Here is a 26,241-nt window from a genome sequence, read left to right on the forward strand (position 1 = left end):
TCGCCTTGGTCGAGTTGTCTCCACACGTTCGAGGACAACCTCACAAGGAATTCCCGTTTGATTTATTTTGTTCTGCTTCCAGTTTCTCGACTACTGGTTTCCTTAACTCACACTTTGCGTCACACTCAACAACTCCATTCCCTTTGTTATATCATCATGGCGTCGGATCTGAAACCTTGGGCGATCGCCTTGATTGTGCTTGCTGGTATCGTTGTCGGTGGCTATCTCATGCTCCAGCTTCTCCGCGTCTGGGCTAAGGGTGTCTACAACCGTCTCCAGAAAGAGTCCAAGACTGCCTGCGATATTGATGCCTTTGTGGACGTGCAGCGGAACCCCGTGCACGCGCTCAAAGTTGTACTGGTGTACAAGTTTCAGCTCGGAAATCGTACAGCCAGTACGGACCCCATTCCCCTCGAATGCTCCCCCAGTCCACACGTCGATGGACTGCAGGTTAGTCGCCGATCCGGTACGACGAATACCGAATCTGATAAAGACAAGGTTGTTGTTCCCTTGGAACAAATCCTTGCCGAGACCGAGAAGCCCCCCATTGTGATTGCCACCATCCGCATGGGGTTCGGGCATCACCGTCTCGCCTACTCCGCCGCTTCTTGGGCACTCCAGGCCGGTCACGTCGCTATCTTTCACGATTTGCTCAACATTGAAAGTCCCGAATCGGACCTCGTCAAGTCCACCGACGAACTCTACTCGCGCTTTTCCCGGTACGCTTCGGAAATTGGTGGTGTGGCCGAAAAGGCCTGGGGCGCCGCCATGAAGAGTGGGGACGCCGACGCCCTCCGTATCGCCGCACTCACGGCGGCACACCTCCAACCGCTTTTGCTCACCTATCCCAAAGATACGCCCATTATTACAACGCATCAACTCGTCGCACTCACCGCATCCGCCGCCGGTTTTACCAACGTGGTCAATCTCGTCGTGGACAACCACGCGCAGTGGTTTCTTACCGTGCCCAACACCAAGAACATCGTGCAGGGTCCGGTCAATTACCAAAACTTTCTGCGCATGGGTATAGACGCCAAGGAACTAGCCTGGGAGGGGCACTGGTGTCCGTACGATATGGTGCAGAATATCGAGGCGGATTGTCAACGTCGGATTGCCCGGGCACAAGCCGGCAAACCGGTGCGGTTGCTCATTCCCGTCGGAGGTGCCGGAGCCCAGCGTAAATTCATCGTGTCGTTGGTGGAGGCCTTGGCCCCCCTGGTTCGCGGGGGCAACGGTGGGAACAACAACGCCGTACAACTCTTTTTGAACGCTGGTGATCACGCCCACATGAAACAAGCTTTTCTGGAAACGCTCGACGCTTGCAATCTTGACTTTGATACAGTCACGACGACGCAAGGAGTCCGTGATTTTCAAGCCAAATTGCTGTCCGAGAAAGATAACAAGAAGGCCGCCAATATGAAGCCAATTACGCTTTTCTCCTTTGATGAGTATTTCCCCGCCGTTGCCACCACCGACATTTTGTGTCGCGTCAGCGATGTTCTCTGTTGCAAACCCTCGGAATTGGCTTTTTACGCCGTTCCGAAACTCCATATTCGACGTGTGGGTGACCACGAAGCCGATTCGGCCCTACGGGCGGCCGAACTTGGAGATGGGACTGTGGAGGCTCGTACCGTGGACGACGCCATGGACTTTGTGACTCTATTCCGAAACGGACCGGAACTCCTCACGACCATGAACGAAAGTATCATCCGCAATAACTCTGTTGGAATCTACGACGGCTGCAAGAAAGCGGTCGAGCTGGTGTTGGAAAAGATTCAAAGCAAGTGAAACCTTATCATTCCAGAGACATTGCCCAAATGGAAAGGAGTGAGACGTTGCGTACGAGTATTTGCAGAGAAAGAAAATTCAGAAACCAAGGAACGCGGCACTATTTAGATAAGTAAGGCGCTAGTAGCGTATACGCACAAAATTACCAATCTCCACCCCCAGCCAGCGCATCTTTATGACCGCCCGCCACCCGACGAGCGTCTTTGTCAATCTTGGGACAATCCACAATAGTATGTCCGAGACCGCCGCAAAAGGAACAGCCGGCGCCACCGTTTTGCTCACGAGGATCGTCCAACATCAGGAGAACCGGAGGAATACGTTGGCGGGCTTCCCTTAGTAGACCCTTGAGATCCAAAAGGGTTGTCTCTTCACAACTCTTATTGATGAAAGTGGTGGCCACACCAGTTTTGCCACATCGCCCAGTTCGACCAATCCGATGAACGTAGTTTTCAATCTCGGTCGGCATGTCGAAATTAATTACGTGCTGAATGGCGGCGAAGTCCAGACCTTTGGCAGCCACGTCCGTTGCGATCAAGACATCCTTCTGGCCACTCTTAAACAACGTAATGGCTTCGTTGCGCTCTTCTTGGTCCTTGCCACCGTGAATACTTACAGCCTGTACGCCTTTGAGCAGCAAGTATTCGTGGATATCGTCTACATCACCCTTGCGTTCGCAAAATATAATCACCGGCGGTGCCGTCTTTTGCAAGCAGTGCAACAAATATACAATTTTTGCTTCTTGCTTGACGTACTCGACTTCTTGAATCACGTCGAGATTGGCCGCTCCTGCTCGTCCAACATTTACCACAATCGGTTGAACTAGAGTTTGACGGGCAAAGTCTTGAAACTTTTTTGGAAAGGTCGCGGAAAACAACAAGGTCTGCCGTTGGTGCGGAAAATGATTCATTATCGTTCCGACTTCTTCGTCAAAGCCTAAATCGAGCATCCGATCGGCTTCGTCAAGACATATATACCGACATATCATAAGATTGAGAGCCTTGCGTTTGAGCAAATCACGTAGTCGTCCCGGTGTGGCTACCACACAATGAATTCCTTGTTGTTGAACCGTTTGCACTTGATCACGTACAGATTCGCCACCAATTAATAATTGTGTGCGTAGCTGTGGATACCGATTCTTTTCTCGACTGTCGCCCGCGGGTGGGGTAGTCAAGGCCGTGGCCAATTCCGAGACGAGTTCGTACGTTTGTCGAGCCAACTCACGGGAGGGCGCGAGTATAATACCGACCGGGCCTTCTCCCGGAGCAATCGGCATACGTAACTCCTCTTCCAGGGCCGCCATTACGAGAGGCAAACCGAAAGTTAAAGTCTTACCAGAGCCGGTGAAGGCAATGCCGACCATATCCCGACCCGCCAGTGCGACAGGTAGACCCTGCATTTGGATCGGAGTGGGACGTGCAATTCCTTTCTGTTTCAAAGACGCCAAAATTGGTTGGGGAAATTTCATGTCAACGAAGCGCTTCAGCGGGGGTGGAATATCGTTGCCTTGCACTTCCATGTGCCATTCATCTCGAATAGCTTGCCAAGCCTCTTCTCCTTGTTCAAGAATATACCGTGGCACTCTCCAAGACGAGGGCATTGGCTTTTCGTAAACGACCCCTTGTGCACGTTCCGACGCGGCTTGCAACGCATTCGTCTGTACCTTGGAGGCCTCTTTCAAGATGCGAGCTTCTTCTTGTTCTTGCGCTGTTTCGGCGCGTTCTTCGGCCGTCCGTGTTTGATTTAAAGCCGCAACACGATCCAGTAAAGACTCAACCTTCTCGGATGATGCTGCCTCGACGGAGGCTTGTTCTTTACTGGTGTTCGTGGGGTGTAGATGGGAGTTTTCATTTTCGGGTTGCTCTTTATCTTCATCGGAATGCTCAACCACGATGTGAGATTCCTGCAATGACTCGTAAGCTTTCTTTCTCCGTTGCGCTATCGATTTTCGGTCCCCTCCTATTGATGATTGTAATAAGGCTTCTTGCTCGAGACGCCGTTTCTTGGCGGCCGTGGTAATCTCCGTCGTCTCGCCCAGCAACGAAAAGTCTTCCCAAACGCTTCGTTCCTGTTCTTGTCGATTGCCTCGAATTCGAGCTTCTCGCTTACGCTTCCATTCCTGTAGTCGGTCTTTATCCTCCGCTTCATCTAAAGGCGACGCGCGGTTTATTGCTGCCTCCCCCATGGTGGATCGTTGGGAATCGTAGAAAGGAAATTTATGGTCGGGGTTGTCGCCGTCAAAATGCGTGGGGCACCTCCGTAACTTACTCCGGGTTGCTTGCCTTCGTTTCCCATTTTCTTTGTTTGTAGCGACGGACTGACACTATTCCGTTGTCACTGTCAGTCTTCCTACCTTACAGTTCACAATTTTTTACCGTCCACAATGACTGGTTGAATGTAACAGTTTTCAGTCGCGCAGAACGGTGGAAAAACTGACTGACTGTGACATGACAATGAGAGCAAACGCTGGCATGAAGAACGCAACAAGATCACGGATAGAGAGGCTTAAAACACAGCACAATTCTTCCAAGGAATTGGGATCAAACCAAAGATGAATTCCATCTTGTTTGTTTCATACACCATTTCAGCCATGTCGGAAGCAACAAATCTATAAAACAAGAGCCCCCCCCCCCCCCCCCCCCTTCCCACTTTACCTCGTCGGTTCAGTACCAAGGATGTTAAAGCGCAGTTTCAGATCAATTTAGAACGCCCCAAAAATCGGCAGAACGAGTACCGTCGGAATCTGGCAATACATGTGGTGGAGCGTATGAAGATCTTTCTACTGGAATACTTTGCTAACAGCAATGAAGCGCGTCCCGTCACGTTGCACATCACTATAACAGTGTGTTCCGGAGGAAGTTCCATTGGTCGAATTTGCTGTTCCGAATTTGATATAGAGTGGGCCCTGTTGCACATGGACTGGTACCTACAGCTCGAGTCCGCCGTCAGCGACCCGGAATCACCAAGCACTCCCAAGCCCCTGACCAATTCAGCCACAGAACAATTTGCGGATTCGAGCGTGATAGGCATGGTAGACTGCTGCGAGACGAACTACTGCGAACGCGCAGTGCTTGTGATCATGGCGTTCAAGGCGGCGGAAAGCCTTGGCAAGAAAGTGGCAACCGCGCTGGCTGCCTTGTGAATATAAGCATTACACCTACATAGGCACAATCCCATACAAGCCTATTCAATCCCTATCTACTTCAACTCTCTCTGTCTATAACATATCCAACAAAGATGCCCCCAGTGTCAAATACGGTTGTAGAAAGAGCGTGGGGATATTACTTCCATAGTTGTATTGCACCACTTGCTAGTAGGGCGTGAACAACTTTCTGGAATTCGCTTGATTCACAGTCAATAATGAAAAATGAATTCCTATACCGTTATATGTATTGCCAACCAGCCTCTCTGTTCCAGCTACCTAAATTTGTAAACAATTGGCACCAATCCGATGAGTTGTCCGCAGTCTTGTTTGTGAGGCCAGAGTAGAAACGAAACTTAGGTGACAGACACATGTGATAGTTGTACTTACTTATTGGGAAAAGGGTAGGCCGGCGGCGGAACAGCTTGACATTTCGGTTGAATATATATATACAAAAATGGTAGAAGTGTCAGGAGGCCTTTATTCCATAAGCCCTACATAGTCTCTCTCTGGTATGGCGATGATGAAACGCCACGACCGAAGCTCGGCATTCGTTCGACTCTCAACGTCGCACCGTGTCGCAGCTATCTCTCGACGGGAAGTCGAATCACGCCGACGCTAATCCGTTTGACTTTGTTTCACTGTCACCAATTCTGACTGGACAAGAGCGAGTAGCGGAAGCAGTCTCTGCTCAGAAGTAAACATTACAGTGGTGGCATCGAAACCATATCCGTTGCAATACGGCGAGCTAATCGGAGAGCAGAAAAGTACAAGGACAGATTCGCCAAGGCTACGCCAAGCGAAAGAGATCCACACAACGAAAAGTCCAGGAGGTGCTGATTGATTCGTGCTGGCACTGTGGATATCTATCGACGCAAGCTGTATATCTCGCTTCCTTCAATATGACTGGAAAAGTCCGCGACATTGATGACTTTGGCCCATGGCTCAGAAAAGCGATTCTTGTGGAAGAAGACCAGGACTGGACACCTCACACTGTGGACTACAACTTGTTTAAATCCCGTCTCAAATTCTTCGCTCGTCGTCGCTCACGACTGCGTTCCATGATGAATGAATCTTCCGATGGACGCGTCAACCAGACCGTTCTGCAAACCATGTTGCAGATTGGACCCAACTCGAGAGATGCCTCACCGTTCGCATCGCCGCCTCCGCGGTCTATCACCGTAAACTCCTACCACATCAATCAGAGCGCTACGTCTGCTACTATCGGTGCCGAGAAAGCTCTCCGCTGTGAGGCCAGTAGCAGTGGTGAAGATGACGAAGATGATCATGGTGAACATCCTTACATCCGTTTCGTTGATTTGGCAAAGTCTCCTTCCGAAGCTTCCTCTTTGGGAACACACACGAAAGGCCGCATAATCAAACGTTCGGTTTTGCGCCAGGTATCCAACTTGGAGCGACAGGAAATGGCCAATTTTCTGCGTTGGGAAGCGGACAAGGCAGCGTTGTTTTACCTGGCACATTGGCAAAAGATATCCCGTAAACTCGAGAATTCATCGGTAGATCCCATTGTCGGGGATGAAATTCTAGAATTATTTGCATTTTGTGCCATCAACATCGTCGTCATGTGCCAGATTCTGATTCGATACGATGCTTATGCACGGGCGTTTGAGGGAACGCCAATGATGGACTACTACCTAAAAAAGATCACAAAACGCTCAACGAGCTTTCGCAAGATTCTCCGCCACGACGAACTTGCGGTCATTTCCGATTTGTACGTGCAACTATCGCCCAATACGAACCATCATGTTGTCTTGCAGTTTGTATCGCAGCGCAGCATGTTTCAGAACATAATCGCGTGTAGCGCTAAAGCCTACAACGGCGGGCCAGACCTGACGAATTCCTTTGTTTTAAAATTACGCGAATGGTTTTTGCTGGGTGGATTGCTGGAAGATCGACTTGGTCTAGAACCGGCGTACCTGACCATGCGCGGACAATCGCTTACCAACGAAATAAAGCAACTCGCCGATTGGCGGACGATGAAACTTAACATCTTGCCAATTGCTCCCACTAAGCGTTTGACCGCGATGCAAGTCTTTCATTTGACTCTGAATTTGATCAGCGCGTTCCTCTATTGCATGAATTACTACATTGTTGAGCCATCTTCAACAATGTACGTCAATCGACTCGGTGCGCACGACGCCATGTCAGGGACACTTATTGGTATGATGCCCCTGGCTGCCTTTGCTTCGAGTTTACCCTATAGTATTTGGACCAATCGATCTTTTCGACAACCCTTCATCGCGAGTGGCGTCCTACTAATTTGCGGCAACCTGCTGTACAGCATGGCCGACCGGTTTCAACGTATCGATATTGCGCTGGCTGGACGATTTATTGCCGGTCTTGGTGCTCCAAAGTGCATCATTCGCAGGTATATGGCTGATACGACTCCACTCGCTCTGCGCACATCTGTCAATGCAGGATTTGGTATGGTGGTTGCCGCGGGGTCCGCCATGGGACCGGCAATGGCCGTTATGTTGAATCGCATCGAATATACGGTGGCCTTTCCCTATATTGGCGTCATTTCCTTGAACGGCTTAACTCTGCCTGGATACTTTATGGCATCACTCTGGCTGACCTTTACAGTCATTGTACTGTTGACTTTCGAGGAACCCGATCGAGAAGGATTGGAGGAACAAAAGTTGCTGGAGAGTCAAGGGGATATTCTCGTTAGTCCGACAAATCGCTCGACCACCGATAATTCCACTTCGTATCGAAACCAGTACAACGGTAGTATCATAGGTCACTATGGCAAGTATTCTGAAATGCACGACAGCGACGATCGATCGTTCGAGATTAAATCCCAGCAGCTGTCACAAGATATTCCGCTTGGGTACGAGTTACCCGAAGACTCGACTTTTTGGCACAGAATCCATTACTTTTTTGCTCTCATCACATGGCCGGTTCGCCTATGTCTGGGTCTGCTCTTTTGCAAAGTTTTTACAATTGAAACCCTTGTTAGTGCAACATCGGCGTTGTCCAAGAATCGGTACGGGTGGCAAGTAAACCAGGTTGGAACACTAGGGTTCATCATTGGTTGTTTGGTCATTCCATTTTCCATCTTGGTGGGAAGATTGTCTATGTCGCATCAGGATCACGTTTTGATGCTTTGGTTGGTTGGCACGGGGTGTTTGGGCATGTTTCTCTTAATCGATCTTTCCGATTTGGTCGAAACGCAAGATCGGCACTACAACGAAGGCCATCCATTGGCTGTTGGTCCCAACCGATACATTTGTGGCTACTTTTTGTCATATCTGTCAATACAATCCTTCGAAGGAGTGATCGGCTCGACGTTAAGCAAAGTGATTCCGACTGCACTGGCCTCCGGAACAATAAACTCGGGACTATTGGCCACCATGGTTGATACATTTGGTCGTGCCTGCGGAGATCTCTTTATCTCTGCTGTTGGCTTTGTTAACCTACGCCAGCTCATGAATTTATTGTTCATACCTGGTTTTGCGATTATGCTGATCTGTTTCGTCGTCATCGAACGATTCCGAGACTTACTGTCAGTGTAAAGCTGCAACCACGACGAAAACACAATGAACACCTGGTAAATCACCAACTTTAAGGTCTTTTACCCAGAAAATGCATATCTGTTCAAAAATTCAGATGGTGGTCAGACTTTCTGCTTCCGAACGAAACATGCCCCACAGGATAGATCCGATGGCCTGCAGAGCCATGCCTGTTTCTTCCACATCTTGGATTCGGGAACGACTCAAACCATTTCGACTCACCATGACGGTCGAAGTTGCCGTGACTAACGACTGAGCTACATGAATGCTGCGTTGTTATCATTTGCAATCCACTTACAATGAATGCAACACCCTGACAGTACATGATTATTGAGGAAATGAGATGTCTGCTTAGAAAATACCGAAAATAAATCTAGAGAACAGTTAGAAAATATCACGCGACATTTGTTGGGCCGGAGCTCAACTAAGTGTTCACTTTTTTTAGGTCCTGTAGGACAGCCATTTAATCATGATGACACTCGTAGCTAGTGTATGATTGTGACGTCACTCTTGCCTGGATTTCTCTTTACGACCATTTCATTGCGACTACTACCTGACGGTGAGTATGAGCCTCTGGCTTGTGGATCGACAACCATGTGCACATGAATCCTGTTTTTTTGCGTAACAAAGCGGTTGTTGAGCTCAAGTAGCAATTACGGCACGAAGAAGTATGGAATGGCCGTTACAGAATGCGACGACAGGAAAACCTGTCACCACCCCGACGAATCAAGATATTCTGTTGGCTGCCGCCGAGGCGGCTTCGCGAGAAGCGCCGGAAATGGTGGCGTCTTTTGTTGCAGGGATGAAAGCGTGCCAAAATTGGCGATCGGAATATGTCGCCTTAATGGAAGCGTTCGTCCGAATTCAGGCCAACGTGACGCCGACGACGGCAGTCGCAATGTGTCGTGCGGGACTGGTGGAAGCGACGAACGCCTTTCGTTTTCACCGTGACGATGCACAGTCTGCTCCATTTGCCGAAGCCTTTACTCAAGAATGGGAGGCTCTGGAGACGGAAACATTCAGAGGCTCACAGAACTCGACGGAAAAAGTGCAATTTGCGTTAGCGTCGCCGCATGGGACCGACGCCAACCCCATCTTTGTCAGTGGAGCCGAGGCGGTAGCCCAGCTCAAAGTCTGGAGTGACTACGGATGCATGGAACCTTCCGCCGCAGAACACGCCACACGGGTTTGCACCATGAAAGACATTTCTTCGCTGGTCCGGGGTAAAACCTTCGTTCTTTTGGGCGTAACGTCAGAAATGGGGCCAGCATCCACGCTGCTCAAGATTCCTGGGGCGCACGTCATCGGAGTGTCCCGATCGGGTCCAAAGTTACAAACGCTAGTTGACTTTTTGCATCAGAGCGGTTTTTCCGATACAATCTTGCAAGTTCCCAAAGGAGGGGCTGATTTACTGAAACAAGCGCCGCAAATTTCTCGATGGATTGTTGAGTCAGCTCCCAAAGATCGTCCTATTATTATCATGCCATTGGCTTACATGGACGGGGAGGCAAATGTCCGTGTCACCATCGCCATGGACGGAATCGTAAACTACATACGTGAACGACGAAGCGACGTATCTCTAACATACTTGACATCGCCGACCACGGTATACGCCATCCCTCGCGAAGCAGCGAATGACTCGAAACGGCGACATGACGAAGGAAACATTTACATGAGAGCTATCAATCTCATGTCACTGGGCCGGCTAGCGAAACCTTCGAATGTTTGGTTAGGTGAAACAGGCTCCTTGCTTATCTACAACGGCTTGCTTCATTTGCAAGGTCCGAACTATGCACTGGCCAAGATCATGCAGCAATGGCGCTGCATGGTAGCGTACGAAGAGGGCATTATTGTGGCCGCCCCACACGCGCCAGGAACTAGAACTTACTCCGTCGTACATTCTTTGCAAGCGGCGGCAGCACTTGAAGGATTTCAGTATATGGAGCCAATGATTGCATTCGACGTCCTCCCTTGCTCGACACTAATGACCGCCATTATCCTCGATCAGGTGAACGAATGCAGCCCCGCCAAACTGAAGCATCCAATGGAACTGTTTATGGATGGCTCCGTACACGGGGGGTTATGGCGTTGTCCTTTCAGCTCCGATTCGATCGGTCCGTTGGCCTACGTCCTTGGCCAGATGATTGCAAGGAAAGGCTGGTGCCCATCTGGCGCCTTGGCGTCGCAACCTTTGGCTTCTCAGGAGTCCACTTGACTATCTTTTTCGTGGTATTATTTGAATACTGCAACATCGACTCTATTTTAATTCAAGTCTTTAAACAGTGCTACTCAATAACGAAGTTTTCTCGTCTGGAAAGGGGCAATCTCCTTCTTGCCCGTGGACGCGGAAACGCAGTTTATTCATCCATTCGTCTCCATCAATATCCAAAATTGTCAAGTATGTGTCTTCATAAGCAGTACAAGCAAGCGCGCTATTATCGAAATCGTTCGGATCGTCACCAAACGGATTATCCAGGTCCATGGCAACAACTTCGAGACCCATAAATCCGTAGGTGATCAAAAAGACTTCAAAGCAATGCGCAAAAGTGCTGCTATCGTCGTCAAGCATAACGAAAGGAACCGTAAAAACATAGAGAAATAAGAAAGTACGAGCCATTTGAATCAACGGGAAAGGTACCGGTGTTGTTAGAAACTTGCGAATACCGTAGTAGCCGCCAATAAAGCTGTCAACGCTTCACAGTAGCTTGTTCTCGTGAGAAATTGCCATTGGCTCTGCGAGGCGACCGGCCTGACTGCATATTGTTTTGCGAAGAAGGTACGCCATTCGGATAGGAACACGCATACCGTCTTCCCATTGGGAGCGGTCATGGTGAGCGCCACGCTGAACAAGTTCTGTGGCAAATGTAGCAGCTTTCATAACATCCTTTTGCTCGTTTCCGTTCAACCCTTGGATTTCTCATACCGGGATTTGGTCAGTTGGATAGTCAATAACCGCCATGGATGTTTTGAGTAGCATCACACAGCGATACGTGACTTCCTGACGCCACTCCTTGGAGAGATCATCCTGATTCTTACCTGTAAACACACAAACATTCTGCACCAGTTCACGGCACTCGCGATACATGACACCAATAGAATCGCGCGCGCTTTCGTACCGAGTTAAGCCAGTGTTCACCCGCGAAACAAGCAAGAACGCTACCACTAACGTGAGAAAGCCGTGGCCTTGAGTGGAGACATCCACAGAGTACTTTCCGTCGAAATGACTATCCACAAAGCTCAAAATAACCATCACGCAAACATTGAACAAACAGTAAGGGAAAACTGTAGGCCATTTAGATCCCCATACTTGGAAAATCACAGAAATGTGCGATCCACTATTGTAGCTTACAGTGCTGAAAGAGTCCGTGGGGAAAAGACAGTCGTTAGAAATGAGAAAAACGGAAGCTGCTCATGATCCGTCATCAACACGATCCACTCGCAAACATCGTCCCATGATAGAAACTTACTACGATGTCATGTGCTCGTCTGTCTGCTTCTTGGCCGCACCAAAGAAACCCATGGGTGCGACTGTTTTGCCGAAACACGTAATCATTGCCGTCAAAATAAAAGATATGGTGTGGTCGATAGTACTATGAAGTCAGCAAGCTTTTTATGATTTCGTTCCGAATTTACATAGTGCGACACCGTCAGCTGTTGTACCGTCAATCAGGGAAAATCTATGCTAAGTATTTTATTGCAAACCCGCCTGCACTTAATGTCTTTTTTCCAATAATTCTTCTTTGCAGAAGGAGTCTCTCGGTTTCCCCCTTCTATTTATCCCTAACTAGCGACGTGGCTTGTATTTATCATTTTGGTTTTGACTCACCCAATTGACGTCACCACCTTGCAACGAACCAGCTGGAGCCCGAATTTCGATATTCATAACTCGAAGAGCCCGAATTTCGATATTCATAACTCGAAGAACTGAAATGTTTTGCAGTCCCATCCAATATATCTTACCAAACCTCCTGGACTTGGACCAATGGAATCATTTTAGCGCTCGAAATGCTCTGTTGTTTGCAACAGTGTCTCCTACAGCCTTCCCAAACTGTGTCAAAGGAAATGTAAGCGAAGCTCATGTCAGACCTGGGCTCCGTTGACTCTACTGCAAGCTTACGTTAGTTCGATGAGCAGAGCCTATTCACAACCAGCGTTTCGAACTTGGCTGCGAGGCTACCACTATTTTTCACTCTCAAATTTAAGCTTTTATATTCAAATATCTCATTTAAAATAGTCGAGATAATTATTATGTCGTCATACGTCCAAACAATTTATGTAATCATGCCCATACCATGCAGAGCTCCTTCACTGTCAGCTGTCGACCGCTTTTCACAGGATCGAAGCCCATTCGAAACAAGCCGCATATCGGTATTTGGATACAACCTGCAAAACTCAACTATGAGCGAAGGGAAACCCAAAGGGATTGAGGACCAGAAATGCGCGACGACTGTCTTGGAATTGCAGAAACGAAAGCGATCCTTGTGCAGCACATGCGATCGGCCAGAACCGATGGCGTGTATATGCAGCGCGCTTCCAGAGCAACGAATCCGCCTGGAAAAATGTCACTGTCTAATACTGCAACATCCGCACGAAAGGCGCCACAAGAATCGAAGCTTGCCTTTTGTACAAATGTGTTTGCATCCCTCAAGTATGTCGGTTTCAGTAGCGCGTCGTTTTGGTACGTCGACCGATTCTTCTTTGACTGTCAACGAGATGGCGAAAGAGGAAAGCCCTACTTGGCTCGTCTATCCAGATAGGCAGGCGATCCCGCTAACCGAGGCTTTGCAAACTTTGAGCCAAAATAGTGAATCACCGAAGGTTACCCTAGTATTTTTGGACGCTACATGGAAATACGCGAAAGAAATGCACAAAGCAAATGAAGAAAAGATGCAGTACCCATCTCATATGTTGCGCGTCAAGCTTTCCCCGGATGATTTTGCAGTATTCAATCCTAGACGCTTCGACATTAGGACACCACCGTCGGAAGATTGCCTGTCCACGGCCGAGTGTCTTGCTTTCATTATTTCTAAACTCGAAAAGGAGCCTTTTATTTACGACACAATCATGAAGCCGCTTGATCTCATGGTACAGCAGTGGCATGCTTTTGCGAAACAAACTAGAGCAAGAAAGCGAAGAAAGAAAGAACATCACGGAGAGCTATTTTCTGCAAATGCTTGATGCTTCTTGGAGCCTCTGATTGAAAATCAGGTTTTTTATTGTAGATGCCCCATCTCCTCCTCTACCCGATCGCTGAGATTGGATATAGGAAGGCACGAGAATCTTGTCGTACATCTGTGCTGTCGCTTGTGTTTGGAATATCTCACGATCTTAAAGTAAATAGGCGAGCCTGTTCCGAATATGACACGCTTTACCACTACCAAGCTTGGGAAGCCCAAACCTAGAGGTACCTTATGAGAGGGACTCAAGGATTAGCTCGAAAGCATGTATTTGACAGTCACTAAGTGTACCTGTATAATTTACTGTTAGTTCACTGTCATGGTTGCATGCGACTTGGGCCTAAGTGTTTTGGGCGTTTGTCAATCGCTCCACGAGGACTTGATTGTTCGACATTTTCTGATTGGATTAGAGTTTATGTGACTGTGAATGATACAAGCGCAAAAGTACTTTTTCCGGCCGACGGTCAGACGAAGTGAGGACGGTAGGCAGAGTGATGCGTGTGATGCGCACGTCGAAGGATTGTAAGATACCGACTACGGCCGAAAATACGCGACGTATTCTCCCATGTGGGTCTTCGGATGTCGACTTTTGACCGCATCCCATCCTCCTCCTCTGCACTGAAATTCTTGATATTTGCGCAAAAGAAACCATGAAGCTTGTTGCGTTTACTCTATCGGTAGTTGCCTTATTGGCGCCGTCAGCGGAGGCCTTCATGGGAAACAGTCTGGCTTTAGGAACTCCTCGCCGATCCCTAGCAGCTTCGGGCCTACATATGGTTGCCGACGACGCCAAGGTAGTTCTTGTCACTGGATCTTCCCGTGGTCTGGGCAAGGCTATTGCCTTGGATCTTGGAAAGGCTGGTCAAAAGGTGATCATCAACTACGTTTCGGACGGATCGAAGGAAGGAGCCGACGCCGCCGTCGAAGAGATCAAGTCACTTGGTGGAGACGCGATTGCTATCCAGGCTGATTGTAAGTTTCCCCAAAGACTTACGAACGAAGGTGGTTGTTGTGTCATTGTTCGTATCTAACGCTGTAACCACGTTTGTAGCTTCCAAGCCCGATTCCATCAAGAGCATGTTTGAAGAAGCCGTTGAGAAGTTTGGTACCGTCGATGTGCTCATCAATAACGCAGGCATTACGCGCGATACCCTGGTCATGCGCATGAAACCCCAGCAGTGGCAGGATGTGATCGACATTAATCTTTCCGGAGTTTTCTACTGCTCGCAGGCCTTTTTCAAGGTCGCTTCCAAAAAGCGCACGGGCCGCATTATCAATATTAGTTCGGTCGTAGGCCAGATTGGCAATCCTGGACAAGCTAACTACGCTGCCGCTAAGGGTGGTGTCATTGGTATGACTTACTCCAACGCTAAGGAGTTTGCCGCGCGTGGGATTACCGTCAACGCTATTTGTCCAGGATACATTGAATCGGACATGACAGCCGTCCTGGACGAAGCTTACCTGGAAAAGGTTGCCGAAATTATTCCGTTGAAGCGACTCGGGAAACCGGAAGAAGTTGCTGGCATGGCGCGCTTCTTGGCGTTGGATCCTGCTGCCGACTATATCACTGGACATACCTTCAATGTGGATGGTGGCATTGCGATCGGATGCTAAGCATGTGTGTGAGCAAGCACCAAGCCCAACGGATATTTTGAAAACAAACACTAACAGTAAACAATTTGCTAGCCATATACCAGGTACTCGTTCGAAAATCGACTTTGATGAGGTTTCCGGGGAAAGCGTGTTTATACTAGAAAATTGAGTCGTACACAATCAGACGTGCGACTCACTTTGGTTGGTTCGAAGCAGACACATCAAGGGTACTAACTCTAACGTCCTAGTGAGTCGAAATTCAGAAAAAACACAACAGCGCAGAAAGAAAGATCTCATACCCATAGATCTTTTTAGATGATAGTTACATAATGACTTTTGAAATAAATACGAATGTATGAAATCAAACACGATATCGGACGTATCTTTGTAATTGCCCACAACTGACAGTGAATAAAAAGGAGAAGCGACGGCTCGCCAGAGTGGAGCTATAGGAAAGATTTAGACTGTCTGGAATTCGGAGCGCTGGGACATTATTTACGAAATCCCTCTCGATTTATTTCGAATCGTTATTGAAACAGGGGTAGACGGCTCGATGTCAGGTACTCCTAAAGTGTGGGTCATCTTCTTTCCGAAACCGTGACCCCTTCGATGATCGAGTGATATACAAAAGGAGTGGCTAACAGTTAAGGGAGTTTGGCATTCGTCATTCAGCCGTCACGGTTCGAGGTGCAAGCTGCTGGATACACCATCCTTTGAGCGGTGAATCCGAACCTCACCAGCGATCCGTGACCTAACTGTACAATGGATGTATGTTTAATTAATATCTCCTGTAAATTTAGGTTGATAAAGCTATAGATCTTGCCTGATGTGTATTCGTCATATCCAAGCTCTAAGGATCTATAGGCAATGAACCCGTCTAGAGTGAAGGTGCATATGCTGTATGAAAAAAGATTTGGCTGGTGAACGTCCGCACAATCCGATACTAGGAGCTCGGATGCTGCTGCCTGTGGGTACCTCTTGCTTTTGCTTTAAGTGAGGTATGGAGGGAGTGCGTTGAAATCATTCATATATGTGAGTGTGGCGCGCTTTTTGTTCTTCGTTTTATTGATCCTTTGGCGGGAAAGATCTTTCGTTTCGGATACGCCTTTTTGTTGGCCTTTCGAGACATATCTTAAAAATCTGTGTTCGACAGATGATCCCCGTCGTAGACGGTCGCGTCCGTCAAGGAAACAAACGGACTCTCCTCATCGTCGTCTTCTTCGTCGTCGAGTTGCAGTGGTGCTGGTGGCTTAAAGTCATCTTCGTAAGTCAGATTTTCGCCGTAGAGGGTATCGAGCGTCGCTTGCGGCGGAGACAGAGACATGCGGTCGTCAAACCGTTGAATCGCTCCCTCACGCGACGGTGAATCTGCGAAGCGTAGCTCGTATTCCATGTTCAAGTCAGTGGGGAATTGCGGTGGCTCTGGGAGAAAGCTGCCTCCCGAGCTCGCGGCGGTAGCGGGCGTAGAGTTATGATTAGGAGTCGCCAAAGAGTTGGCACGGCGTTTCCTGGGCATCCAATCGTCAGTCAGGGAGGATTCCATGATCGGTGCGGACGCTGCGACCGATGATTGCATGACGACTGGGTAAGTATCAGCGACCCTAGGGGATTCCATCACTATGGCTGATGTAGACCTTTTTCTCGAGCCCTTGCCGGTGGATGCGGGTGCCTTGGTACTTGCGTGTTGTTCCGCAATCTGGTGATTGGATAGGCCCGACATTCTCCGTTGTTCGATGGATTGCAAGACATCTTCCGGTGTGTTCACGCCTTCTGCGTAATTGTTACGGTCCGAACGATTGCAGTCACGGACGGCATTCTTTGTTTTGTCAAGGATTTTGTCGGGACTGAGGACTGCCCACTTCGCCTCGGATCCCCGCGTTCTTTCCTGCCAAAAAAGAAACCTCCCCGGTGGGTTCAGTTTTTGGATGTGAGCGATGATGTCTCGGGCGACGGCGTCCTTTTGTGGAGTAGTGTAGTCCGAGCAATAGTTTGGATCGGATCTCGAACGAATGAGCGCTCGAAAGCGCTCGTTCCCCGGGTGCTGTGAGACGTTCACGCCCCGTCCGTTCAGAACGTCATGACCATGAACGACAATATCCTCTAAAAGAAGACGATTCTGGTTCGAATTGCGATTGCCGGTCGCGCCTTTACCTCCTTTGCGACGGCTGCTCATGGTGAGTAACGTTGGAAACAGAGGATTCGGGGTATCGAAACCAAATCTCAACAACGAGTGGTCCGACGCAAGCGAAACTTCACTTTGGGTTACCTGATGCAATTATTTAGGCAGAGAAACAAAAAGTTTTACCTGAATCCTCTTTTAAGTGTCGTTCCAACGCCGTGACAGAGGGTCCTCCAATTCCGCCCATGGACCTTTTTGTGTGCGTATTTTTGTTTGTTGTCTGTCCTAGACGCTTGTTGTGTATGGTGCGAAATCGAGATATTCAGGAAAACCCGAAAAAGTCGCGAATGAGGTTTCGTGATCTTCCTTTCCGATCGGCGGCAGTACAGTTTCTACGTGGATCCGGTACGAAAGATCGATGTACCGTCTGTCACGATCCGTGTCGCCGGGATGCGCGCTGTTGCGAGTGCATCACCCGTACGCCACGGGCCGTCATCCATACCCGGAGATGGATCCAACTTCTATCTCACCCGGGCGTGTGTACTGTTTAAATTTCGAAACACGGACTCATACTGGAACCCTCACTCGAATCGGTAGGGTTTGGGTGAGGATACCCACTTCTCTACCATGGCGATTGGAATAGCGATAGTCCAGCGCTGTTGGACCCATTCGACGAAGCCATTCATCTTTAATCGCCACTGAAAGTAGCTAGACTGCCTCACAAGTCTCTGTAATAGTGAAAGGACTGTGTCGCGTTCTGTTGGTGTCACTCCTTCGTTGACGATTTGTTCGTTGAAGATTGTCGATTGATAGCCCAGCCGACCGAAACCGTAGAAGGTTTTCTTCCACCTTGCTGACTGTTAGTCGAACCATTTCCGCACCATGTCCATCGTGGCAACGTGGGATCTGCAGGCGAACTACAGTCCCCGCTCGTTGGCTGTCTTTCCGGCTGCGCAAGGCGCTGTTGTTGCGACACACAATCCCTTTGATGCCGCGGCAGCGGTACCAGTGGAAGGACACGCGCTGGCGATCGTGTACGGAACCGAACGAGGATCCGTGCACTATCGCTCGTTCGGACCACCGAGCCGAACCGCCCGAGCGGGACTGGCGTCCTCTTCTTCCAGAAACGCAGCCTCCACTTCATCAGCAGCCCACCAATTGCAAACACCGCTAGGAGTAGCGCAAGGATCGGGACGTCGTCCCAGTGCTAATTTGCCGCGGCATTTATTTCCCATTGACTTGTCCAGCGGATCCGTGCCGGGGTCCATCGTGGTATGTTTGCAATTGGGAGGAACAGCTCCTCAGTCTCCGTCCGTTCCGGTGTTTCTTTTGCTGGTGGACGACAATCGGGGAACCTCGGGTAGTAGTCAGCCCGGAGCGTACGCAACGTATTTGGCAACGCTCTCCCACGGATCCTTTCACGTGCTGTCCACCCAATCGTCTTTACCACGAATGAGTTGCGTTCAGTACAGTCCCACAACCGGTATAGTATACGCAGCGGGACGCCACCTGCAAACCTTACCCTGGGAGCAGTGGGAGACATTGGTAGACGACACCAACAAACACGCTCGTGGACGGTCGACGATGCACTCCAAGCGCACGGTCTTTTCGTCTTCGTCGCTACCATCCCCGGGTGTTCGTAGTGGACCCGACGGTATGGCGTTCATTGCCAAAAACAAGGTAACTGTAGTGGCGGTGGGCAACGCAGTCTATGGCGTGGCTGGCCACGACCCACGGGATTTGCCGTCGTCGGAAGGTCCCGTCAAGTTGCTTTCGTTCGCACAGTCTTCCCAAGTACATCCGATTATTTGTTTAGATCTGCTGGACCAATCACTCGATCCTGATTGGTCCTTGATCTTCCTGGCAAGTGGTCGCGAGTGTGCCGTGCTTGATGTACACTATGGACCACCGGACAACGCCCGGATCTCCTCCAGTGAACCTCGCCACGGGATTGTTACCTTGGCCTCACCAATCCTGGCCGCGGCCACTTCTTTGCCCTGGGTAGCCGTTTTGACGAGTGACGGCCTCATTAGTGTGCGATCTCCTTCCTGCATGGCAATTCCCTTGCGGACAGTGGAAGTCGGGACACGACCGAACGATTATTTCGTGCTGCGAACTCTGCTGGAAGAAACGCAAACGACGCCGTGGATTGTGGCCTTGAGCTATTCAGGAGAAGGACGTGTCCTACAGTGTCAGCCAGATACGGAACAAGACCTTGCCGACCGGTTAATGAGACATGCTATTGACGCCTTTGGCGCCAACGGCTTTCCACGATCGGAACTTGCCGAAGCCGTCAACGCATCTTTCACTGCAACGTCGTACGTCGGGCCAGAGGCATCGGCACGCGCCCGTGTGTTACTGAAGGAATACTTGGAAGCGGTTTTGGGGTTGTCAGATTTCGAAGGTGGCGGTTCCTCTTGTTGGCCCACGGAACTCTCCAACGGGGAGGGTCACCACGGCTCACTCGCTGGTGGTTTTTCGGGTCACGGGGTTTCTCCTAGTGTTGTTTCTTCGGCGTCGCCGGCTACCCTCTTGACGGGGACGGCCCTCCTGTGTTTGGTGTCCAGTCAGCTCTCGCCTCCCAATTCAAGTTTGGCCAACCGAGCTGCCAAAGCTTCGGCCGAGAAGATGGGCATTGTCGTGGATGGGACGATAGCGGGCGCAACGGTCCTGGTATGTGAGTTGGTGGCAGACAAGCTCTTGAGGGAAGCCTCGACTGCCCTTTCTCTGTTGCCCGGGTCGTCTTCGGCTCCCATCACGCGTGTTCATCGGCAATCACAGACTGGAAGTCATACAGACTTTGTCGAAGCTGCGATTTGGTTGCTGCGCTCTTGCGGAAAGCACGAACGAGCAATCGATGTGACTTACGAGAAACTGCAACAGCAAGGCCAAACGGGGAACGAAGCGAGCGCACGAGGCTATTGGTCACAGATCAAGTACGAATCCTATACGGCTACTCATTTGAGCGACCTTTGGGGTGCAGGTAAAGAAATTGCCTGCGATCTAGTGCTCAAGTCTCCCGCAACCTATCGCCTATTGGAAAATAATCCTCGTCTAGGATTGTCCGTCTTCACTGCGTTGCACCCGCAGAATCAAAGCCAGTGGCGATCCATGTCGGCTCGTGACAATCCCTTGTCGCACCCCAACTTTCCCTACCAAGTCGTGAAGCTCCTCAAGTCAATCAACCCTGCAATACCGTACGACAAAGATCCTTCGTTACCTCTCGAGGATCAGTCTCTGCCTTTAGAGTCGGGACGGGCGTTGGTAGTGACGTATATAGAATCCGCCATCGGGATTGCTACAGGACGACCGACCGAGCCAGACCAATTCGACACATTACCTTCCAACGAAGACTTCGAGGAACGTGTTGCCAATTTTCATGACGAATTGTCGTTTCAGCTCTTGGAGGGCGTGATTGCCGAACGACGAGATGATGATGAGAATGGATTGGATACAGACTTGGGTAAACACTATCGTACCAAGCTTCGACGTCTGCTACGATGGCCGATCGCCAAGATTCGCGCAGAAACCTTTATGGACTCACTTCCCTCTTCATTTTTGGAAGAAAAGGCCTTGGTCCTGGGTCGGCTAGGACGGCACGAAGATGCTTTGCGGATTCTGTACATTGATCTGGACAGTCTCGAGCTGGCTCTCGAGTATTGTGACCATCGCCACGAAGTTCAAAAATTACAACAAAACCAAGCGCGAGCTCAACACCCCAGTACAAACATGTACTCGGATGAAGATTTGCTCGAATCTGAGAGTTTGGAGAGAGACAACGCCTATCTTCCGTTGATCCGTGTGGCACTCGAATCGGACCCTAAGAAAGGAGCTAGTGTTGCGATACAGATTCTCGCCCTGCGACGAAGTGCAATTGACCGAGCAGCAGCCTTACGCTTGTTGCCGGTAGATGTTCCCGTTTCGGCGGTGGCACGGCCTTTTCTTATCCCAGCCTTGGTGGACAGCGAATCGCAGGTTCGAAGGTTGACCGTTGTTTCCGCGTTACTGCGTGCACGATACGTGCGTCTCCAAGACGAGCTGACGAACGCACAGCTAAAAGCGCAAGCGAATGTACACGTGGTTCCTCAGCTACGCAATTTGAATTTGGGCGATCCGTTGCATTCTACCAAGGCGTTTCGTGCTCGCACGACCACAACTGCCAGTGCAACCATGCCCAACGTGATGATTATCAAACACTTCTTTCCTCGTCACTTGGTCCTTCAAGTAAAAGTGACGAACGAGGCAGGCTATTCGGATCGTCAAGGGCGTGCCCTTTCCGACATTGCTTTTGTGGTGGCCGAATCTTCGGAGGAGGCCATTCAACCTTTGTTGCAGGTTCCGATTCAGACGCTACCTCCAGCAATGACGGGATCCGCTTGGTGCGTTTTGTCGGCTTCGCCAGGGCGTATGGACGGTTCGACGGCACAATTAACGTGTGAATTGTGCTATACGGTTCAATCCGTGGACGCCTCGTTGGCTGGAGGCAACGGAATGGGCACCGGGCGCACCTTTGTGGAAGAGCTGCAGGACTTGGAAGTCCACGGGGCACATTTTTCGTAATGTGGGTGAATAGAGAGGGGGGTAGTGTATCCGTGCGGTTTTGAATATTGAAAAATCCTAAAGCATAACATTACAAGTATCCGCCTTGACGTAATAGAGAGAGAATGGTAGATATATATAAATATATATATCGAGAGCGAGAAGTAGGTTGTTTGTTCAGGCGATCGTTCGTTGCCGGGATTTGGTGTCGCTTGGTGCTCACTTGGAAAAGAACCCTTTCTTGGGAGCAGTATCGGTCTCAAGTTGTTTGTTGGAGGCCCACTTATCTGCCAGTAGCGATTTTCGATGTTGGCGTGCTTCCTGTTTGACCTTGAATTCCAGTTCCCGTTCTTTCCGTCGCTGATCCGCCTCTTTGCGCGAGGCGCATCCGGCGAGTTTATCGTCTCGGGGCTGCGTCTGGAGTGACGTATTGGCCTGTTGCATGGCCTGTGTGAATTTGCCCTTGGCTTGGGCGGTCGCCAATGCTACCGACGCTTCGTTGCCCATGCTGTGTGTATGTTGACAGTAACCTAGTTGAGTGTGTAGATTGTGTAGGATTGGAATCGCCAAATGTGTCCACACCGAGCCGTGAATGCGACTGGGAATCGTTTTTCGTTCTACTGCCGGCAAAAGTCGATTTTGTCCCGAGCTACTACTAGTAGAGGAAGATGATGTGCGAGCGCTAACGAGATAACCTAACGCAATGCGGTGTAGGAGTAGAGCACACGCTACGTTGGGGCATGCGAGAAAGGCAACTTCGTTGGTACCCCCCCGCCGTGTGAACTCTGCAAGTGGTATGTACTACATACACACAAAACACGATCCAGAATATTTCCGTTCCAATTCGAGCGCCTGTGCTGTCTGGCAGGGCAACAGAAAAGGTGAATACATTCCGGGTTACTCGGGTCTGACCAACCGCACGATTTTCCCGACACCGCCGTCGAACAATTTACGGCACCCGTATGTTTGCCAAACCCCCACACGGCGAATGGTCGAGTGGGCGGCCGGCCCTCCATACTACGGTATTCGGCAGAAAGGAAAAGCAGCCGTGTGTCTGGCGTAAAATTGACAGTTAGTGGTTATCCAAACGAGTCAGTTGCGTTGCTGCCATCCTCGCATATTCTCCTGTCTCTCTATGACGTCTATGTTATCCATGTCTCGTAGGCTAGGTGCTTCTTTGGTCGGGTTGATGAAACACCCGACCGCGGCCCGATTATTCAGTACGCACGCCGCGCCCGCCGCGGCCTCGGCACCACAGGTGGTTACCTTTCTGCGACTCAACACACTGCAAGACAATCCCGGAGCGGTCAAAGTCGGTCGGCGTGTCGGTCGCGGTATAGGTAGTAGCAAAGGAAAGACGTGCGGTCGCGGGCACAAGGGTCAAAAGTCTCGCAGCGGGGGCAACATTCGTCCCAACTTTGAAGGCGGACAAACGCCACAGTACAAACTCTTTCCCAAACGCGGGTTCAACAACAAACGCCACGAAGCGATCATGTGCCCTTTCAATATTGGCACGCTGCAAACATACATTGATATGGGTCGCTTGGATCCGACCGAGACCATCACCATCAAAAGCTTGGAACAGGCGGGCATCTTCAAGTCCAATTCGATCAAGCACGGCGTCAAACTGCTCGCGTACGGCAGCGAGCGCTTGCGACAGCCCGTTACCGTCAAGCTCAGCCGTGCCTCCACAAAAGCGGTGGAAGCCGTCGAAAATGCCGGTGGACATGTCATTTCGGTACACTACACTCGTCTCGGACTGCGCGCCCTACTCAAGCCGCATAAATTCGTGATACTACCTCGACTACCCCGCCCACCGCCCAAATGGCAACCGTACTATACGCGATGGAAGAATCGCGGATATCTGCATCCGGCGGTACAAATGCAGCAGTGGTTGGCCCGACCGGAATACGAAACCTTGGGTGCCAAGTTTGAAGCGATTTTGGAACAAAAGAAGAAACAAAACGCTAACAGTAAAAACGAATAGGTCGTGTCAATGCACGTTGCCCACTGCGGGTACGGGGCTTTGCTACTGCAGTTAAGTGGAAGTTCTTTTTGGAATTCCTATGGAGGCCCTCCGGTACCAAAGGTCGGCTTGAGTTGCAAACGGTAGAGACTTGATCCACGTCCGAGGCATTTTTAGGGTAAAATGCAACCGTCAAAGCATAGCATGTTACTCCTACTACCATTTTTGTCAAGTTAATCTACAGCTAGAGACGAAAGAGAAACCGGAGTCACTTGGTCTCGACACGAAAAAAAAATGGTGTCGTGTGGGATGGTTGACAGTGAAAGCAGTAATGTAATGTGAGAGGGTAGATGGCGTCCGGGTCTGCTTTGCGGCGAGCCGTGACGTCATTCAAGGGAGAGGCGTTTGTTCTTTCCCGTTCCCTTTCACGTTCAGACACACGGAGATTCATCCAAATTATCCTTAGCGACAGATACTAAACTTACAGTTACTGCGGATTTCCGATATCAACATAATTGATTGGCTCGCACTGTGATTGCCGCTCTCTCTAGAGAGGGGCATTTCCGAACACTGAAGAGTAGATTCTTAGCACCCGGATTACCGCGAATCTCTGGGTCATGGTTTTTGGGCGGCATGTACTTTTTGGCCTTCGTGTGACTGTAAATGGCAATACTGCTTCACAACTCGCTGTCTAGTTCTCTGGTGCTTACGCCTACTCTAGCTAGCTAGTACGGAGAGTGCGCACATTCTCGGCCGTTTCTTTCGAACAAAGGAAGAGGTCTCCGTTGTGACTTCGATAGGCGAATGAACCAAAGAACGAGCTGCATTGTTTACCCACATTACTCTGTTTATTACTCTTGCAATCATAGTGGGAAGTCTGCTTTATGGACGCTGTTGCTGTGACTTCTTCTTCCCGCTCCGACGTGCCATCCGTGGGCCACCAACATTCCTTCGTGTCCCAAAAGAAGTGGGAAACCACAACTCGGAACGGAAGGTTCCTCGGACTTTGGTGCGTCGCACTTTCTAGTCTTTTCTCGTCGACGGAATCCTTCCACTTTCGTTTTGTGCCGGAACGTCGGCGAGTCAATCACATTGCTCGTAACTATCGAGCTCTCGACGAGATTCCTCCGGCCGTCTCCGATCCGATACCGGTTACCACGAGCAACGCACCCGAGGACGTTCTCCTAGACTCGTCCGTACCACATCTCGTCACAAGCTCTTCTCCAACGTCTCCCAAAACATGGAGGAAAAAGGTCCACCGAAGCTCGGCAACCCGTGCTCGGAAGGAGGCCGAGACGGATACTGTTTCGAATGTTCACGAACTCCGGCGCAAAGTGCTCGACGAAAAATGTCCCTTTAGAGAAATCGATATTCGCCTTGACGTACAAGACGTTTCTTCCACCGAGCTCCTCTCGCACGATGTCGTGCAAGTGCTGGTACAACGATTTCACGACAAGTCAACGCCCAAGAATCGTCAAGACCAGCACTACGTCGCCTTGAGTATCGAAGGCGGGGGAATGAGAGGTGCAGTTAGTGCCGGTATGGCCGCAGCCATCGCCTGCCTCGGACTTACCGATTCGTTTGACGCCATTTACGGATCCTCCGCGGGATCTGTTATTGGTGCCTACATGGTGTCTCGACAAATGTGTATGGATGTCTACGTCGATGTCCTCACGGCCGCCAAGAAACGCTTTGTTTGTACACGACGAATGTTCGGTGCCCTGGCCGTCACGGGAATGGACTGGTTCTTACCCTCTGGATTTCCTAAATTCGCCACTAACGCCAATCCAGGCATGAACATTTCGTTCGTGCTGGATGGTGTTATGGACCACGACCACGGCATTCGTCCACTCGACCTCGCACGCTTTCTGGAAAACGATCGCAAGCAGCCACTACGTATTGCCTCGTCGTACGTGAAGAACGGTCAGTTGGGGACGAAAAGTTTCGGAACGGACGATTTTGCCACTGCCCGTCGGGCCGACGGGACCCGTACCGGAGTGTATCCTTGCCTCGAAGCCAGCATGACGGTTCCGGGGGCGACGGGCCCACCGGTGCCAATCCATCACAACAACGAAACCTTACCCTACTTTGATGCCTTTTGCTTCGAGCCGCTGCCCTACCGCTCAGCGGTTGCGGATGGTGCCACACACGTATTGTGTCTGTGTTCCCGGCCGGAAGGCTTTCAACCCAAAAGCAAACCGGGCGTGTACGAGCTCGGAGTGGCACCCTTGTACTTTTACTCTCACGGCGAACCCCAAGTTGCCCAATTTTTCGAACGCGGCGGGCAGCAGTACATTTATGCCGAAGATTTGTTGACCCTGGAGGAAGGAAAGCGAGCCGGAGTTAATGGGCGCGGCCCAATTCTGGTGCCGCCACCCCGTGTACTG

At 50.2% G+C, this 26,241-nt stretch overlaps 9 protein-coding genes across 9 annotated transcripts; 7 read left to right on the top strand and 2 right to left on the bottom strand.

The window, feature by feature from the left end:
* Positions 1-1,930: 1,930 nt before the first annotated feature.
* PHATRDRAFT_12990 (predicted protein) lies at positions 1,931-3,433 on the bottom strand (the record flags this gene model as incomplete). The annotated part of the gene is made up of 1 exon (XM_002181043.1): positions 1,931-3,433. A coding segment is annotated over one exon (1,503 nt), but the record flags the coding sequence as incomplete, so codon positions are not given.
* Positions 3,434-4,552: 1,119 nt separating this feature from the next.
* On the top strand, positions 4,553-4,927 carry PHATRDRAFT_36578 (predicted protein; the record flags this gene model as incomplete). Its single annotated transcript, XM_002180862.1, has 1 exon — positions 4,553-4,927. The coding sequence occupies one exon, from the start codon at positions 4,553-4,555 to the stop codon at positions 4,925-4,927; it is 375 nt and encodes a 124-aa protein (XP_002180898.1).
* Positions 4,928-6,972: 2,045 nt separating this feature from the next.
* Positions 6,973-8,853, top strand: PHATRDRAFT_20899 (predicted protein; the record flags this gene model as incomplete). The annotated part of the gene is made up of 1 exon (XM_002180863.1): positions 6,973-8,853. One exon carries the CDS (start codon positions 6,973-6,975, stop codon positions 8,461-8,463), a length of 1,491 nt encoding a protein of 496 aa, XP_002180899.1. The 3' UTR covers positions 8,464-8,853.
* A 236-nt stretch (positions 8,854-9,089) lies between these two features.
* PHATRDRAFT_46586 (predicted protein) lies at positions 9,090-10,675 on the top strand (the record flags this gene model as incomplete). The annotated part of the gene is made up of 1 exon (XM_002180864.1): positions 9,090-10,675. Exon 1 carries the CDS (start codon positions 9,131-9,133, stop codon positions 10,673-10,675), a length of 1,545 nt encoding a protein of 514 aa, XP_002180900.1. The 5' UTR covers positions 9,090-9,130.
* Positions 10,676-10,735: 60 nt separating this feature from the next.
* Positions 10,736-12,013, bottom strand: PHATRDRAFT_36581 (predicted protein; the record flags this gene model as incomplete). The annotated part of the gene is made up of 4 exons (XM_002181044.1): positions 10,736-11,009; positions 11,160-11,313; positions 11,497-11,795; positions 11,928-12,013. The coding sequence occupies 4 exons, from the start codon at positions 12,011-12,013 to the stop codon at positions 10,736-10,738; spliced, it is 813 nt and encodes a 270-aa protein (XP_002181080.1).
* A 1,160-nt stretch (positions 12,014-13,173) lies between these two features.
* Positions 13,174-13,638, top strand: PHATRDRAFT_36582 (predicted protein; the record flags this gene model as incomplete). The annotated part of the gene is made up of 1 exon (XM_002180865.1): positions 13,174-13,638. One exon carries the CDS (start codon positions 13,174-13,176, stop codon positions 13,636-13,638), a length of 465 nt encoding a protein of 154 aa, XP_002180901.1.
* A 772-nt stretch (positions 13,639-14,410) lies between these two features.
* Positions 14,411-15,251, top strand: FABG (the record flags this gene model as incomplete). The annotated part of the gene is made up of 2 exons (XM_002180866.1): positions 14,411-14,609; positions 14,689-15,251. The coding sequence occupies 2 exons, from the start codon at positions 14,411-14,413 to the stop codon at positions 15,249-15,251; spliced, it is 762 nt and encodes a 253-aa protein (XP_002180902.1).
* A 2,980-nt stretch (positions 15,252-18,231) lies between these two features.
* On the top strand, positions 18,232-21,909 carry PHATRDRAFT_46588 (predicted protein; the record flags this gene model as incomplete). Its single annotated transcript, XM_002180867.1, has 1 exon — positions 18,232-21,909. One exon carries the CDS (start codon positions 18,232-18,234, stop codon positions 21,907-21,909), a length of 3,678 nt encoding a protein of 1,225 aa, XP_002180903.1.
* A 1,249-nt stretch (positions 21,910-23,158) lies between these two features.
* PHATRDRAFT_5769 (predicted protein) lies at positions 23,159-23,728 on the top strand (the record flags this gene model as incomplete). The annotated part of the gene is made up of 1 exon (XM_002180868.1): positions 23,159-23,728. A coding segment is annotated over one exon (570 nt), but the record flags the coding sequence as incomplete, so codon positions are not given.
* Between the last annotated feature and the right edge of the window lie 2,513 nt (positions 23,729-26,241).

The sequence above is a fragment of the Phaeodactylum tricornutum genome, chromosome 10, assembly GCF_000150955.2.
Source record: "Phaeodactylum tricornutum CCAP 1055/1 chromosome 10, whole genome shotgun sequence".
NCBI lineage: Eukaryota > Bacillariophyta > Bacillariophyceae > Surirellales > Neidiaceae > Phaeodactylum > Phaeodactylum tricornutum.